Raw genomic sequence first — 17,513 nt, 5'->3', positions numbered from 1 at the left:
TAAAATATTCTAAAAAATAATTTATTCCTGTGATGGCAAAGCTGATTTTTCAGCATCATTACTCCAGTCTTCAGTGTCAAATGATCCTTCAGAAATCATTCTAATATGCTAATTTGGTGCTTAAGAAACATTTATTATTATCAATGTTGAAAACAGTTTTGCTGCTTAGTATTTTTGTGGATTTTTTTCAAGATTTTTTGATGAATGGAAAGCTCAAAATAAAATAATTTATTTGAAATAGAAATCTTTTGTAACATTATAAACGTTTTTACTTTTGATCAATTTAATGCCTCCTTGCTGAATAAAAGTATTGATTTCTATACTCTATATTAAATTACCTTTAGGGCATCAGTGACTTTGAGATTAATTTTCTTTGCTTGCTTCCAGATGGTCTGAATATGGGGACAAACTCTGGTTGCACTGAGGAAAAAGTGTGAACCCCCAGCAAGCTGCTGCCACTGAAGGCTTGGAGAGATGCCCGATGGCTCTCTGGCCATACCTCTGCTGAGTATCCCGTGCTGGGATGACCTCTTGAATCAGAGCCAAAGCACAGTAGCTGGCTGTCACAGTTCTCCTATTGATTTCCCATTTATTCCCATGGTCAAATCCTCATACTGTCCCTACACTGTAAAAAATTGCCAGGAATTTACAGGATTAAAGAGTATTATTTTACAATAAGTAGTCAGAAATTCTACAGTGAAATTAATGCATGCTGGGTCATTTTCTTACGAATTACTGTTCATCAACAGCAAAATGATGCTGATATCACAGTACTACTGCTCTTACTGTAAACAGTTTTACTGTTTAACCATGACACTGTAAGAAATGATATTGTTTAGTACTGTAATTGTTTTGAAGTGATTAATGTTCCATTTGCTTGGGATCTTGGACCTTGTATATTCATATTCAAATTTGTGATGTAGCCAAGCCAGAAGTGTGACAAAGGAAAACATTTGTTTAAACAATGCAAAGCTAGAATATAAAATAAGTTATTTGGATGATTTTGAGTTAGTCTAACTATTCTTAGCATTTTGCTTTAGCATTGTTTTAGCATGAAGATTTACCAATATCTTATTTCAAACTCATAACTGTTTGTACATTGATCTTTCACAGTAGCGAAGCAACTGTCTTTGAAAGGTGTGACATCATCGTGAAGCACAAGACGTTTTTACTTAAAAGCTTCACCTATGCACAATACATCAATACTACAAAACACGACATTGGTGACACTAAATAAATAATAATAATAATAATAAAAACCCTAAAGAGTACAAAATAAACCAACAACACAAACTGCTAAAAGTGAACCGAAAAGCAGCAGATAAAACCAACAGGAATCAAGAAACTCCACAGCATAATCTATTCATGCCGCACTGCATTCTGGGTACCTTCATAGTAGGCTAGAAATACAACATGATATTCTTTGTTTACAGTAATGCAATTATTAACCTGGAATATACTGTAATTTCACACTAATTTTTTTAAGTGTACAGTTAAACAGTGCTGTTACTGAAGTGGCTGTCTACACTTAAGTGATAATTCCAATGGTCTGTTGTGGGCAGAATCAGTAGCTAATCAGTATGCTAATTTGTCTGTGAATAATAAGCATGATGGATGTTTATCAGGTTTAGCACCACCCTATGGTTGTCAGACCATATTTTACAATTGATTTTTCTGAAAAGAATAATAATCGTTTTAAAATGTTCATTAATACAAATCAGAAGGCAAATCTATTTTATTCATTACAAAAATGTTTATTACATACTACAACATTACAAAAAAATAACATGGTTTCATATTTACAACATCAAAAAAATAAGACATTATTCACTCTCTCCAGCAGACATTGTGGCTGGGAGAACGTCTTGTAGGGTATGTTTTCAAGAAAATAAAGATTGCTTCGTTGCACAGATCAATATGTTAGTTTACAATGAGAGATCCATGCAGCTTTAACATTTCCTCACATTTCCAGACGGTGTGGTTTTTATGTTAGTGTGGACGGGATTCTTCTCCAGAGACCTCCACACAGACAGTTCTTGATCCAGCGCTGCTCCCACTGTCTCATGGCGTTGGTTTTATTTGGGGATCTCAGCATGGTGACACAGCCACACCTAAACAGACCAAAAAGACAAGAGCTCATTGAAGAGCGCTGCTAAATATAGAGTTTGTGAAGGCAGAATCATCATCATATGTGGAGATAAAAGATTTACAGGCCCAACTACCCACAAAAAGCATAGCACATCAGTCTGTTTACAAGTATTATTTTTTTTTGTATCAAAAGTATTTTAATGTATTTGGTCTTTATTATTCCATCAAAATCTTTTTAGAAGTCAGAAGTTCATATATTTTGTTGCCGGAGCTACTTCTCTCTGTTTATGCATATAACGAGTCACACAGGTACTGGGCTACTCCACAGTGGTTGTCGTCCAGCTTGGTCTAAAATAGTGTCAATATAAACACTTATTATAGGTGTACCGTAGTGATTCAGGCATTTTAAAATATGGCACAAATGGCATTTTTAAATATAAAACTGTAAATTTTAAATTATAATAAAATTTCACAATATTACAGTATTTTTAATCAAATAAATGCCACCTTGGTGAGTATTAGAGATTTTCAAAAACATCAACATCAAACAACAACTAGCGCATATATATTCATTTCAGAAGACAAAATAGCGATATACGTTTATTCACATAATAAAATAGTTTTGGCCAAAATTATTAGAACACTTGGCATATTTAAGAGGTTTCAATAGTTATTTTCCAAGAGGACAATGACCCTAAACATTCTTCTAACTATTGCCGGAACTGCGACAAAAGGAATCTGCTGGAACATTGAAAATGATGGACTGGCCCCGTCAAAGTCCGGACCTCAACCCCATCGAGCAAATTTGGAGCGCATTGAAGAAAAAAGAAAAAAAAACTGGACAGATCTTTTGTACATTCAAAGGAAAGCCTTTGGCTTCAGTTTCAGAAGGCATGGGATAACATTAGTGTTGAAGTTCTCAGGAAATATATAGACACTATGCCAGAGAGATGTGCTGTTGTAATTGCTGCAAAAGGTGTGGACAAACCAAATATTAAAGTTAAAAGTGGATAAAAACAGCACAATATTTGTTGTGCTCAGAGCAACCATCTGGATGTTTCATGAACATTTTGAAATGAGATCATGTTTTGGAGGCAAAAAAGTGTCAATATCTTCAGATCTGTCAGGTGTTCTAATAATTTTGGCCACCATGTGTATAATATAGAAATATACATACATACATTCATGTGAAAAAGAAAGGACACTCTTTAGAATTTTATGGTTTTACGTATTATAATAAAAATCACCTGGTCGTTAGCAGGTCTTAAAATGAGGTAAATACAACCTCAGATGAACAACAACACATGACATCTCGTTGGCCAGAGGAGAACTGGCCTGACTGAGCCTGGTTTCTCCAAGGGTTTTTTTCTCCATTCTGTCACCTGATGGGAGTTTTGGTTCCTTGCCACTGTTGCCTTGGCTTTTGGCTTGCTTAGTTGGGGACATTTAATTTATCCACAATATTATTGATCTGCCTGCATTGACACCATTATATGAGAACTGAACTGAGCTGGACGGTGACATCATGGTTTTCTCCAGAGCGGCTATATATAAAACAAAACTTCAAATCTGTGAAAACGCTGGTTGCGTGCACATGCGTATTATGTGTTTAGTCTATAGGTATGCATGTTTGAATATATATGTGCGTAGGCGTGCAAGTCTTTCTTTACAAATTAACCTCACCAAACTACTTGTCTGGCCTTAAAAATTCATAATAAAGTTTTAAGGGAGAAAATTATTGACTAGAGGGGGACTTTAAGGAAAAAATTAAGCCAAAATGAAAAAGCCATGGGTGACAAACGAGCCACTTTTAGCAGCAATAAGTTGAAGGAATAGTTTTCTGTATGACAGTATCAGTCTCTCGCATCGTTCTGGAGGAATTTTGGCCCGCTCTTCTTTATAATGTTGCTTCAGTTCATTGAGGTTTGTTTGTTTATGCACAGCACTCTTATGGTCCCGCCACAACATTTTAATCAGGGTTTAGGTCAGAACATTGACTGGGCCATTGCAACCTTGATTGTCCTGTTGCATGACCCAATATCGGCCAAGCTTTAGCTGTCGGACAGATGGCCACACATTTGAATCAAATCAAATCAAATCAAGTATATTTGTATAGCGCTTTTCACAATACAGATTGTATCAAAGCAGCTTCACAGTATTAAAATAAAATAATACAACAAAGTTTGTTTCTAGTGGAATTTATTGATTGATAGAATAAAATTAAATATCCCCAAAATATCCCCAACTGAGCAAGCCAAAGGCAACAGTGGCAAGGAACCGAAAAAACTCCATCAAGCGGCCTAATGGTGTCCTAAAACTCCATCAGGTGATCTAATGGAGAAAAAAAAAACCTTGGGAGAACCCAGGCTCAGTCGGGGGCCAGTTCTCCTCTGGCATTTATGAACTAGAGGCCGGATTGTAGTTTGAAACTGTGAGATTAACAATATTATATGAATGCCTGGCTGAAAAGATGCGTCTTTAATCTAGTTTTAAACTGGGAGAGTGAGTCCGAGCAACGAACAGTATCAGGAAGGCTATTCCAGAGTTTTGGAGCCAAATGTGAAAATGCTCTCCCTCCTTTGGTGGATCTGGATATCCTAGGTATGACCAAAAGCCTCGAATTTATTGATCTTAAAGAGCGTGATGGATTATAGGGTGATAGAAGATCCGTTAAATAGACTGGAGCTAAGCCGTTTAGGGCTTTATAAGTCAGTAGCAATACCTTGTAATTAATACGGAACTTTATAGGTAGCCAATGTAGTGATGATAAAATCGGTGTTATATGATCATATTTTCTTGATCTAGTAAGAACTCTAGCGGCTGCATTTTGGACTAACTGTAGCTTGTTTATTGAGGATGCAGGACAACCGGCTAATAAAGCATTACAGTAATCTAGTCTCGAGGTCATGAATGCATGAACTAACTTTTCTGCATCAGAAACTGATAGCATATTACGTAGCTTAGCAATGTTTCTAAGGTGGAAAAAGGCTGTTTTTGTAACATACGAAATATGATTTTCAAAAGACAGGTTACAATCGAGTATAACACCCAGGTCTTTTACTGTAGAGGATAAAGTAACAGGACATCCTACGATGTCAAAGTTGTATTGTGAGAGGTTCTGTGGGCGGTTTTTTGAACCGATAAGTATTACCTCTGTCTTGTCTGGATTTAATAATAGAAAATTACGCGTCATCCAATCTTTTATATCTTTAACACACTCTGTCAATTTGGATAATTTAGCGTTTTCATCCGGCCGTGATGAAATATATATTTGAGTGTCATCAGCATAACAATGGAAACTAATTCCATGTTTCCTTATAATATTTCCAAGTGGCAGCATATATATTGAGAATAATAGAGGGCCCAACACAGATCCCTGCGGCACTCCATAGTTTACTGGAATTATGATCGATTTTTCTCCATTTAAATAGACAAAATGGTAGCGGTCTGATAAGTATGATCTAAACCAGCTTAATGCTTGTCCTTGAACACCAGTATAATTTTGTAGTCGATCTAAGAGTATTGTATGATCTATAGTATCGAACGCAGCACTTAGATCAAGTAAAACTAGTATTGAGATACAGCCTTGGTCAGAAGCTAAAAGTAAATCATTTGTGATTTTAACGAGCGCAGTTTCAGTGCTATGATGCGGCCTGAATCCTGACTGAAACTTTTCATAGATATCATTTTCTTGCAAGAAAGAGCCCAGTTGAGCGGACACCACTTTTTCTAGTATTTTAGACATAAAAGGTAGATTTGAAATGGGTCTATAATTTGCTAGATTATGCGGGTCTAATTGTGGTTTCTTAATGAGAGGTTTTATCACTGCCAGTTTAAATGTTCTTGGAACATGACCTAAAGATAAAGACGAGTTAATAATATTGAGGAGAGGCTCTTCTACTACAGGTAACACTTCTTTCAGTAGTTTAGTTGGTATAGGATCTAATAAACATGTTGTTGTTTTAGATGAAGTGATAAGTTTATTTAACTCTTTTTGTTCTATAGTTGTAAAGCACTGTAATTGTTCTTGCGGGGGGAAAATTGAGGCTGAATTATAAGGTGCGATTGAGGATTGAACGTTTACAATTGTGGTTCTGATGTTTTCTATTTTCTCAGTGAAGAAGTTCATGAAATCATTACTACTAAACTGTAACGGGATATTTTGTTCGGGTGACGTCTGTTTATTTGTTAGTCTAGCCACGGTGTTAAATAAAAACCTAGGATTGTTTTGGTTGTTTTCTATTAGTTTGCGGAGATGCTCAGCCCTGGCCGCTTTTAGGGCCTTTTTATAACGTGACATACTGTCTTTCCACGCGATTCTAAAGACCTCTAAATTAGTTTGTTTCCATTTACGCTCTAAATTACGGGTTTCTCTCTTTAGAACATGCGTAGTATTATTGTACCATGGTGCTTTAATTTTCTCTGTGACCTTTTTTAATCTAACAGGTGCAACAACATCCAATGTTCTAGAGAGAATGGTGCTCATAGTGCTAGTTAGTTCTTCTAGTTCATCTGTTTGTTTGGGTTCAGGCAGCAGCTGAGACAGATCAGACAAGCAACTCGAGAAATTATCTATGGTGGATGGAAGGATTGTTCTGCCTGGTCGATAACGCGGCGCAGCATGATATACTACAGGAGTACGTAATATGCAAGTTACCAAGTAATGGTCAGTGACATCATCACTTTGTGGAATGATATCTATATCGGTTGGATCGGTTCCATATGATATAATTAAATCGAGTGTGTGATTAAGACGATGAGTTGGTCCGGTGACGTTTTGTTTGACCCCAAAGGAATTTAATAAATCTATAAACGCAGCCCCTAACGCATCATTTGGATTATCTACGTGTATGTTAAAATCTCCAACAATTAATGCTTTATCTACATTGACCAATAGATCTGAGAGAAAATCTGCAAACTCTTTTAGGAAATCAGCGTAAGGCCCAGGCGGTCTATATACGGTAGCCAAGGCTAGAGATAATATGGATTTTTTTCTAACATCTAAGAGCGTAACATTTAGTACAAGTATTTCAAACGAAATAAACTTATAACCCGTTTTCTGAGTAACATTGAGAATATCTCTATAGACCGCTGCAACACCGCCGCCACGACCAATCAGACGGGGTTCGTGCTTATAGGAGTATCCAGATGGAGTAGACTCATTTAGAGTCTAGAATACTTTGGTATACAGACGAGTTCATGGTCGACTCAATGACTGAAAGGTGCCCAAGTCCTATGGCTGCAAAACAAGCAAAAAATCATCACCCCTCTACCAGCGTGATGGACAGTTGGTATGAGGTGTTTGTACTGATATGCCGTGTTTGGTTTTCGCCAAACGTGGCGCTGTGCATTATGGCCAAACATCTCCATTTTGGTCTCATCTGTCCGAAGGACATTGTTCCAGAAGGCTTATGGTATGTTCAGATGCAACTTTGCAAACCTAAGCCGTGCTGCTGTGTTCTTTTTAGAGAGAAGAAGCTTTCTCCGTCCCGTCTTTTTCTAATTGTACTGCCATGAACTTTAACATTGAACATGTTAACTGAGGCCTGTAGAGTCTGAGGTGTAGTTCTTGGGTGTTTTGCCATTTCTCTAAGCATTGCACGGTCTGACCTAGGGGTGAATTTGCTGGGGTGTCGACACCTGGGAAGATTGGCAACTGTCTTGAATGTTTCCCACTTGTGAACAATCTTACTTACTGTAGAATGATTCAAATTGTTTGGAAATGGCCGTGTAACCCTTCTCATTGTTGATGTCGTTCCACCTTGGGATTATGTTAACACACACCTGAATGCTCCAGACCAGCAAACTGCCAAAACTTCTGCTTTTATAGAGGTGATCATGTGTGTGTGTGTGTGTGTGTGTGTATATATAGAATGTATCCTTTTTTTTTTTTTTTTTTTAATACATTTTAAAGGCTATATAAACTAATTTGTTTATAACATTAACATTTCACTTGAGGAATACTTCTGAAGTGATACCTGGTGCAAGCTTTGCTGTCCTCTGTTGGAGAGATTCCCAAATGTAAACATCTCAGATGGTCCATCTTCTGAGATGCTGGAATCCTGAAACAACACCATCAAAACATAAATGCACTAACCACTGGCAACAATTAAACCTTTTTATTAGACAATTGTCTGTCAATTTAGTTCCTCAGAAATCAGACTTGGACTATAGTGCACAAGTCATCCGGACAACTTTTATGCTGCTTTTTTATCAATTTTGGAGCTTAGTTGTCCAGTCTTTATTATCATTCATTATATTTAAAAAGTGGACAGGATATGCATTTTTAATTATGCATCTTTTGTGTACTGAGTAAATGATGATAGAATCTTTTTTGGTGAACTGTCCCTTTAAGAAACCTATAATCGCTCACCTGAACACCTCCACCTGTGCGTTGGGGTTGACCCCAGGCAGGGTGTATGGTTTGCCAAACTGAAGTCTGAGCGGGTGTTTGCTCTGGATCTTAGTGATGACACCATCGTTGATGGGCAGCCAGTCCATGCTGGGTACTAGGAGCTGACTGGGCAGCAGACAGCACTCATCAATCAACGTTTCATCGGGGTCCTGTGGGTGACTCTCATCTCGAGCTATCAACCAAAAGAAACCAGCAAAACAGTCATTTTTTTAAAAAGATATTACAGCTTTTTCACTGAACTGAAATTTTGGCCCAAAGTATGGCGGAGGGTCTAACTCACAGCAGAGCCAGAGTTTGGTGAGCAGGCGGAAGAGCAGAAACATGCTGTCCTGGTTGTCAGATGTGGCCGTGTAGATGGGCAAACAGCCTGGTTTCAGCAGGCCCCAAATACGGATCATGACCAGCATCTCTCTGAGCATGCCCAGAGACGCACCATCCCGCAGGAACCCAAACCCTGGACGCACAATGGAGCCCTGAAAAGATATTCAGGCATGACAGCATCATGTAAAACTCAAAATTGGCAGGATAATTTGGCAGAAATTGGCAGTACTCTTAGTAAAGGTCGTCCAGTTGATCTCACCTGGTTGGGCAGGTTGGCCAGCAGGTAAAGAACAAAGTCTCCGACCCACTGAATGAGCTGCTGGAGAGATTGGAGAGGGGGTCCGTCCAGAACAAACTCCTCAGTCTTAAGGTTGATCATCACTTTATCAATGTCTGAACACATTAACCGATCAGAAATCTCCATTAGCGTCAAAACAACAACAAAAGTGGGAAGATAGAGAGAAGAGAATGGAAGTATGGATGCTCTGATGTAGACCTGTATTATCTGTCATACAAATAATTGTGACAAACAATTTTATTCTATTTTGTTCATGTCACTTACAGTGTAATGGTGTGTTCAAGTCATGTTGAAAAGATTGTATTTACATGAACTGCTACACAATGTCATCATTTTGAGTGGGAAAATCTTGCTGAACAATTTGCAGCCACCTTGCTCCGAACAAAGCGACTTGGAACGCACCTTCTGTCGTAATTACGACTTCCCAACTCGTAAATATGAACTTCCCTGACGGCCTGGAGCTCACAAATTTTCAAATAGGTGCTATGTTTATTTATAAATTGCATATTTGAGGTCTAAACTACTACATTCAAACCTAAAAAAACTCTTAAAACTAAATTCTGTGACACAATAACAGTATTATTTGTAATATTATAGTAGGTTTTCTCTTCTGCCATTTATCTGGCAGAAACAGACGAGTCATACAAATTGTGAAGCGGTTTCCATGTGATATTCTACTAATGACTGAAAAAGGCTCTCAGCCAATCAGATTCGAGAACCAAAATATTATAAAATAATATAATATAATATAGTATAATATATAAACCCACAAGCCTTCAATTCGTATGAAGGAAGACCTTTGACTTGTGTACACCAATATTTTTTCTCCACCAGATTAGTCCCCTGCTTCTCCCTATACCAAACCGGAAAAGGAGATACGAGATTGCGCACTTCTTTAAGCACTTAAATTTCCCATATTTGGATGTCAAAATGTGATTGAAATTTAAACTACACAACTATCACGGTTATCTGAAATAATTGAGATTAGATCAAATAACCAAAATCAGACGATTAATCATTAATCACGCAAGGCCTACACTGAAGCATTTTTTGGGTGGTGGGTTATTACCAATGTCAGTGTTTTTGGCACAGATCTCAGACAGTCTGTCTCCGGGACTCTTGTCGGGGGTGTTGAGCACATGAGGTCTGAGTAAAGACTTCAGCGTGGAGCTGATGGCAATAAGGAGCAGTTTAGCGTGGAAGTCACAGGCTCTTGCTGCAGTGGCAGAGGAGAGCTTACACAGAGACGCCTTCACTGCCACTATACGGGTGGACAAAACCTTAAAGAGAGGAATCACAAGAAAGTCAATTGATAAGTCATGAAGTGGAAGTTTCTATAATAAAAGGTTGATCTACCTGCTGCAGTGCTTGGTTTTGTCTCATGTACTCCTCGTGAAGTTTCTCCAGAAGGTTATGCACCATGCCAGGCTGCGCGTGCAGCAGCACGTCCCACCAGTCATATCCCGTCACCATGCAGTACTCAAGGAGGAACAGCAGGTGGCGCAGGAGCGTGTTCATGTCCAACATTTGGCCCATAGATGGGGACACTCGAAGCATGTGCAACTGAAACCATAGGAGGGGAAACATAAGATCTGAGGGTGCTTCTGTCATCGCTAGGTGTCATGATACGTCATGCCTTGGTCATACCTTGCCGTGATTGTCCACGCCCACCAGAGCCAGAGATGTCCAGGAGAACTGAAGGGCTTTGAAGTGCAGCATCGGGCCGCCAGTCCTCTGGCGTTTAATGGCGGGTTCTTCTCCAACACGCTGGGAGGAACCAGAGGAACCGTAGAACACTCCCATGGTGTGCAGGGAAAGGCGATGGAGAATTTGGATACTGCCGTCATGGAACGCCAGGGCAAGGCCTGCGGACAACGAAATAATAATCAATCTGAGCCATCAAAGCTACGTTCTTTGAAGTAAGAGAAAGGATACAAAGGCTGTACCAAGGCCTGGGAAGAACTTGGTGTCTGAGGCGACTTTGAGATCAGTGTTCGAGATGGAGATGGGAAGTTTAGGCAGAGCGACAGCAGATACACGGTCCAGATCGTTGGTCGCTGAGAGAATACGCCACTTCAGAATCATTGGCTGCTTTTCACCTACTAAAAATGTTGAGAAAATGGGTTGACGTCTGATGACACCAGCAACTTAAGTTTCAATCCAGTGATCTAATAAAAACACACACACTCACACACGCATATACTACTGCAGCTCAGGGGATTTGTTGTGCCCAGCAGTAAAACAAGAAGACATAAACTTTATTTTATTCCACATGCTCTTAAATTGTTTTATAATAACGTACAGGTTTGTTTGTATGAAGCCTGATGTATATCAGGTTTTTCTGTGTATGTTTTACTCCACCTGTCTTTTTGTTGTTGTTTTAAATTAGGTACATATGGTTGTCTTGAGCATTTGTTATGTTTGATACATTTCAGGGTTTTGTTCTATAATATCCTGCCTATATATTTGAAATCAACCCACACAAACACCCCCCCCTCCCTTCATTGCTCTGCCCCCAGCATTGCCAGATTGGGTCGACAATTTCCAGCCCAAAACCTGCCTAAAACATTCACTCCCAAAAGAATGGGGTACAATTCTATTGTCATGACAACCCAGGTTTAAAAATAACTCAAAACATGGCAAATACAGTAAAAGAAAATGAGCAAATATAACAGAAATGTTTCTTACCCAAAGAGATAGAAACTATTAAAGCATGTAAAATATTTTCAAACAGCAGTAAAGAAATGAACAGACTTTGTACATGTATTGAGAGGGTCCCTTAACGCGCTAAAAACCCGCTACACATGAGCCAACGCTAGCTGACTCTGCAGTGGGCGTGTGTGTTTAGTAACGTCATGATGACTGATTCAATGCCTTTAAAAACATTGAATTATAGTAATGTTTACATTTTAAAAGTAAAACATCAGTGTAATACTGAAAACTGAAAACTCTTTTCCAAAACTGGATTTATGTAACTTACCCACAGGTGATCGATGTTGAAAGATATTATTAACTGGGAGACCCTCCTTCCGCAAGGACCAGCACTCTACAATACTGCCCATCTGACTGGACGCACAGAGCAGCACCTTCAGAAACACAGCAATCACAAAAACATGTTAAGATATAATAACCAGAAAACAATTTCTGCCCAGCATTATCAGCCAAGAATTATACTAAATCTATACTATATTAAGAAATTATATTATATACACTGCCGTTCAAAAGCTTTGGATGGTAAGATTTCTAATGTTTTTAAAAGAAGTCTCTTCTGCTCACCAAGGCTGTATTTATTTGATTAAATATACAACAACAACAAAAACAGTAATATTGTTAATATTATGACAATTTAAAATAACTTTTCTATTTTAATATATTTTAAAATGTAATTTATTCCTGTGATCAAAGCTGAATTTTCAGCATCATTACTCCAGTCTTCAGTGTCTTTTGTAACATTATAAATGTCTCTACTGTAATTTTTGATCAATTTAATTCACCCTTGATGAATAAAAGTATTGATTTCTTTTCATTCTTTTCCCCCAAAATTAAACAACAATTCTTACTGACCCCAAACTTTTGAACGGTAGTGTTTCTATTTCAGACAAATGCTGTTCTTTTGAACTTTCTATTCATCAAAGAATCCTGAAATAAAAATGTAACTAACTGTTTTCAACATTGATAATAATGAGAAATGTTTCTTGAGCATCAAATCATATTAGAATGATTTCTGAAGAATCATGTGACACTGAAGACTGGAGTAATGATGCTGAAAATTCAGCTTTGATCACAGGAATAAATTACACTTTACTATATATTCACATAGAAAACAGCTGTTTTAAATTGTAATCATATTTCACAATATTTCAGTTTTTTTTTTTTTTTTTTTTTTTTTTTTATCAAATAAATGCAGCCTTGGTGAGCAGAAGAGACTTATTTTAAAAACATAAAAAATCATACCGATCCAAAACTTTTGAACGCCAGTGTACACTACCATTCTAAACTAAAATATTTAGTTTGAAAGAAATGAATACTGAAAATGAAAATAATAATTTCTATTCATTTTAATATTTACATCTTTAACATTTAAAAATGAATAACTAATTAATGCTACAAGTAATTTTAGGTATGAAAGATGAATTTTCTGACGTACCTGTTCCGAGTTTTCACGTGTCAGGAATTTAAGGTGTGTGACGGCGGGGTACTTGTCCCTCCGCACCGGGTCAGTGGTGCAGCGCATGAATAGCGAGGGCAGTAGCTCAGTGTCGATGCGGCACTTCTCATTCACTACGCCCACGCACACTTTATAGAACTGCACTGGAGAAGAACTGCTGCCATCGGTGGCCGCCACCACGATATTCCCACCGCCCGTGAAGGCGATGTCAGCCAGGGCCACGCGACCCCTCAGCCTGCACAGGCTCTCGCTGGCCGTCAGAAGAGTCCCGTTTGGCTTTAACAATGACACTGTCACCAGACCGCTTACCGTCACTGCTAGCCAACCCTCCATGGGTTTCCCGCCAAACAACGTGAGGGAGGGGGAGAACTTAACCCGGGAAAACTTCTCTCCAAAGTTCGTAGAGCCAGACTGAAGAGCAACAAAGACATCAGGGTGTTAGTTTGGTTTTTTAACCCTTAGTTAGTAGGCGGTAATGAGGTTTCCTTGCCTTTTCAACATGCAGGGCGAGTTTAACACCATTGTGTAACCATGAGAGGGACACGATCGGGTCTCCGTCCACTGAGCTGCTCTGTGTGCACTCCCAGCTGTTCACCAGGTGCTCCGTCATCCCCCAACACTTAATATGACCATCACCATCAGCAGACAACAGCTTCGAGCCTGGTGGACCACGACACACACAAACAAATGGTGATAATGGTGAGGACATTTTTAAATCTATAGGTGAATCTCAAGATACCTTTCAAGAACATGTCTGGCTTACAGTTAACACTAAGTTTAAAAGAAAAAGAAATTATAATTGTATTTATTATCATAATAATAAATACATTTCATAATATCAAACATAAAGCTTATTTCTTGCATTGTGACAATACAGTATATTATGTATTGATTTAATCAGTAAATGTACATTTTTGAGATTTTTTCTTTTCATTAAATGTTGAAATTTTTCTTTTTTGGTTTTAAAATTAATTTTACTATTTAGTTTTAATTGGTCTTTTTTTCGGTTTTAGTTCATTTCTTCCAGTTAGTAATTTTAGTGCTTATTTAAGTTAGTTCAGTTGGCAAGGAAACTTTTCTAATTTTCATTTTTCATCTAATATTTGGTTTTAGCTTTGTTTCAATTAACAAGTAAAGTCAAGTCACCTTTAATTATAAAGCGCTTTTTACAATACAGATTGTTTCGAAAGCAGCTTTACAGTGACAATAGGAAATGAATGCAACAAAGATTGTTTTGGCTATACAGCAGTTCTAGAAGAAATTTATTGTCCAGTTTAAGTAAGTTCAGCGTTGATTAATTTCTGTTGTAAAAATCATTAGTTATTAATTTAGGAGCCATTTACACAACACCTTTTTCAACTGAACACAGAAAACTTTTAATGCGTTCTGGCCATACATTTACACGACAACTGTGTTTTGGTGGCCTGAGAACGCAAAAAGTTTTTGAAAACAAGTTTTTGATATACTTCTATTTTTAGTATATCGTTGTTGTGTAAACATCCTTAGTCCATTTATCGTTACAGCAGCTCTGTAGAAGTTCCCATACACAATTTTTGTAATAGTTTTCGTTAATGATAATAACCCTGATTTGCAGTATTTTGGATATACATTTTACCTCCCCAGATGATAAATTATGAAACAATTATATTAATAAAAATGATTTCAATCATAACAATTAAGTGCTATTTTTCTCCTCATTTGTAAGCTGCTTTGGATAAAAGCTTCTGCTAAATGATTAAATGTTTAAACTATTTATACATTACAGTAGCATCTATTGTTCTGTCTCTAATTTATGCTGATTTAACTAAAATGATCACATTACCGTAACACAGTAAAATTACTCCATCACAAAACTGAGAATACCAATTTAGAATAAGGAGAACTGAACACTTCAGCGCCGGTGAACACGTCATCAAAGATGCAAGAGATGCAAATTTGATTAAAGATCACAAGGGCACATGAAAAAAAACAACAACAAAAAAACATATATATCCTATTTCTCATTTTAATTGTAATTATTACCTGGACATGTTCCAGAGTTTTCACACATTTCATGATCCATAAATTAATCATGATGACTGACCTGACTGGTCCCATTCCAGGCAGGAAATGACCTCAGTGTGACCAGAGTTGATTGAGTACACATCCCAGGGGTGATCCGTGTCAATGATGTGTATCATATGACTCAGATCTACAGCAGAAAAAGACACCCGTTCATAAATCAATTATCCCCTCATTATTGTTGTTGTTGGTAGTACAGTATCTCATCAAAAACACTGATGCTCTGGGCATCTCCAATTAAAAGTGTATGCTTTTCCTCATCACTCATTTATAACTCACCAACGGGTCTGATAATATTGGTAATAAAGGCATTGTCCAGACCTTTGTCATCCTCCTCATTCTTCAGATCAGTGGTGAAGGCGATGAGGTTTCTACATGACCAGGCGCACACCAGAGGGATTGAGGGACAGTGGTTGCTCTTGGGTCTCTTCTCCCACTCGCAAACATATGCGATCTCCATTATATAATGAATTAAACTGAAGGTCAACAGCACATATAACTTTACTGAATACCTTTAAATATATAAACAATCACTGTGTGAGTCAATAAAAGCAAACACTTAGCATCCCTGCTAGTGTACAGAAAGAAACAGAACAGAACGAAGGAAATAACAGTCGTACAACTACATGCTCCTGCTTTTAAGATAGAAAATAGAGAAATGTGTTAAAGTATAATTGCCATGTCATTACGAAAACTATTTTATTTCTAATACTTTTATCGGCATTTTAAAGCGGCACATCACTGAGTGTCTATGTTCGTCTATTCTTTCCGCGTTTAGAGACTCAACTACGACGTGCTGCCCCCTATTGGACTGGAGGAAGTATTCTTTCTTTCTTTCTTTCTTTCTTTCTTTCCTCTACGAAATACTTTTTGTTCCTTTCCTCCTATTTTCGTTTAATATTTAAATTAAGATTTTTATTTTATTTTTGTTTATAACATTTATTTTCGGTGTCATTCTTAAATTATTTAAAGTGGACTTAATGTATACCAAATAAATTGTCTCTGTGTATACGTATCTTTATTTTCTTCTTTATTCTGCCATTGTAAAATAAATATCTTATGTTGTGTTTTTACCTGTAGTCATCCCACCACAACAAGGCGCTATATACTGTGCTGGTTTAATGTTACAAGTGGTACTTCCACTGAATGAAACGCTCCTTAGCTGCTATACTTACTAGCCCTTCCACTCTCCAATAACAAGATTCAATACCTTTCTTTAAGTAACGTAAACAATTAATTGAGTCAAAAAGTCCATTCTTATTTTTTATGGAATATTGCAGTATTTATCATAAACTATTTATCTGTGCAAATATATATATATATATATATATATATATTAATTCATGTGCCCTTATAATTTTTAATCAAAGTATCTTCCTCTCCCTCTTGCATCTTTGATGACGTGTTCACCGGCGCAAGGGCAACACAACCTGTCACTCACATGAGATCTCAACAATGCCTGTCTGCGTCCGAAAACTGATAAATGCCACCTTCGGAGGACGCATTCCAAGGTCGGAAGGTATCAAGGCACGTCCGAAGAATGCAATGTTAGTTTCACTTCTTGTCTCCTGAGATACCTTCATCTGATCGATTCTTGAAGGCAGCATAGATGTATCCTTCGCTACCTTTGATATCCCACAATCCTGTGCGTTCCATTCATAGACTGTAAAAAATGGGTTCCATTCCGTAACAGTTGAGCTAGAAAAGAAAAAAATGCTGTCTGAAAGTTGTGTCTGGTCATCAGTTTAGCTGTAAATATTTTTTTATCAACATTTTCCGCTTATTATGACATTTCTAAGCGAGAAATTACTTTTGTAGTCATTAAACATTCTTTTAGTTTTCACCAAAGCTCTCTCTGTTTTGCTGTGGATCATAAATCCATTACGCTGCCTCAGAAATTTGTCTGAAATAAGTTTCGTGAGGTAGCCTACCTTCGTACGCAGCCTGCAAAGTCATTGCCTGATAGGGCAGCGAGGCAGCAAGTCAGCTACCTAAGCTTTCGGACGCAGAAACCATGCAGGCCTAAAAGTGTTAACTTATTTCCTGCCAAACTAGAGTAAATATTCTGTACTTATAAACCATGCGCTATTTTACGTTTGTACTGTCACAAACTGAAAAATATCACTGCAATTCAGTGAAATTATAAATTACAGAAATAATAT

General features: G+C 37.5%; 1 protein-coding gene across 2 annotated transcripts; it reads right to left on the bottom strand.

The window, feature by feature from the left end:
- Window positions 1-1,717: 1,717 nt before the first annotated feature.
- med16 (mediator complex subunit 16) lies at window positions 1,718-16,146 on the bottom strand. Of its 2 annotated transcripts, none has more exons than XM_084101205.1 (14): window positions 15,631-16,146; window positions 15,374-15,481; window positions 13,781-13,950; window positions 13,270-13,701; window positions 12,103-12,208; window positions 11,069-11,224; window positions 10,770-10,987; window positions 10,479-10,685; window positions 10,192-10,402; window positions 9,084-9,217; window positions 8,784-8,976; window positions 8,462-8,675; window positions 8,067-8,150; window positions 1,718-2,111 (listed from the first exon to the last, which is right to left on the bottom strand). In XM_084101205.1, exons 1-14 carry the CDS (start codon window positions 15,809-15,811, stop codon window positions 1,985-1,987), a joined length of 2,541 nt encoding a protein of 846 aa, XP_083957331.1. In that variant the 5' UTR covers window positions 15,812-16,146; the 3' UTR covers window positions 1,718-1,984. The 2 variants fall into 2 exon arrangements, with proteins under 2 accessions (XP_083957331.1, XP_083957332.1); XM_084101206.1 differs by having other exon boundaries at window positions 15,673-15,954.
- Between the last annotated feature and the right edge of the window lie 1,367 nt (window positions 16,147-17,513).

Source organism: Abramis brama, assembly GCF_963993115.1.
Source record: "Abramis brama genome assembly, chromosome: 23".
In the NCBI taxonomy this organism is placed as follows: Eukaryota; Metazoa; Chordata; class Actinopteri; order Cypriniformes; family Leuciscidae; genus Abramis; species Abramis brama.
This window is presented reverse-complemented; position numbering and strand designations above follow the sequence as displayed.

Bases quoted from the DNA above. Each gene is read 5' to 3' on its own strand.
- med16 (XM_084101205.1), bottom strand. From the start codon at position 15,811: ATGGAGATCGCATATGTTTGCGAGTGGGAGAAGAGACCCAAGAGCAAC. The intron at 12,209-13,269 runs GTACGTCAGAAA...GTGTTTCTGAAG, and splicing joins CACGTGAAAACTCGGAACAG to GTGCTGCTCTGTGCGTCCAG. The intron at 10,988-11,068 runs GTACAGCCTTTG...CGTTGTCCGCAG, and splicing joins CAAGTTCTTCCCAGGCCTTG to GCCTTGCCCTGGCGTTCCAT.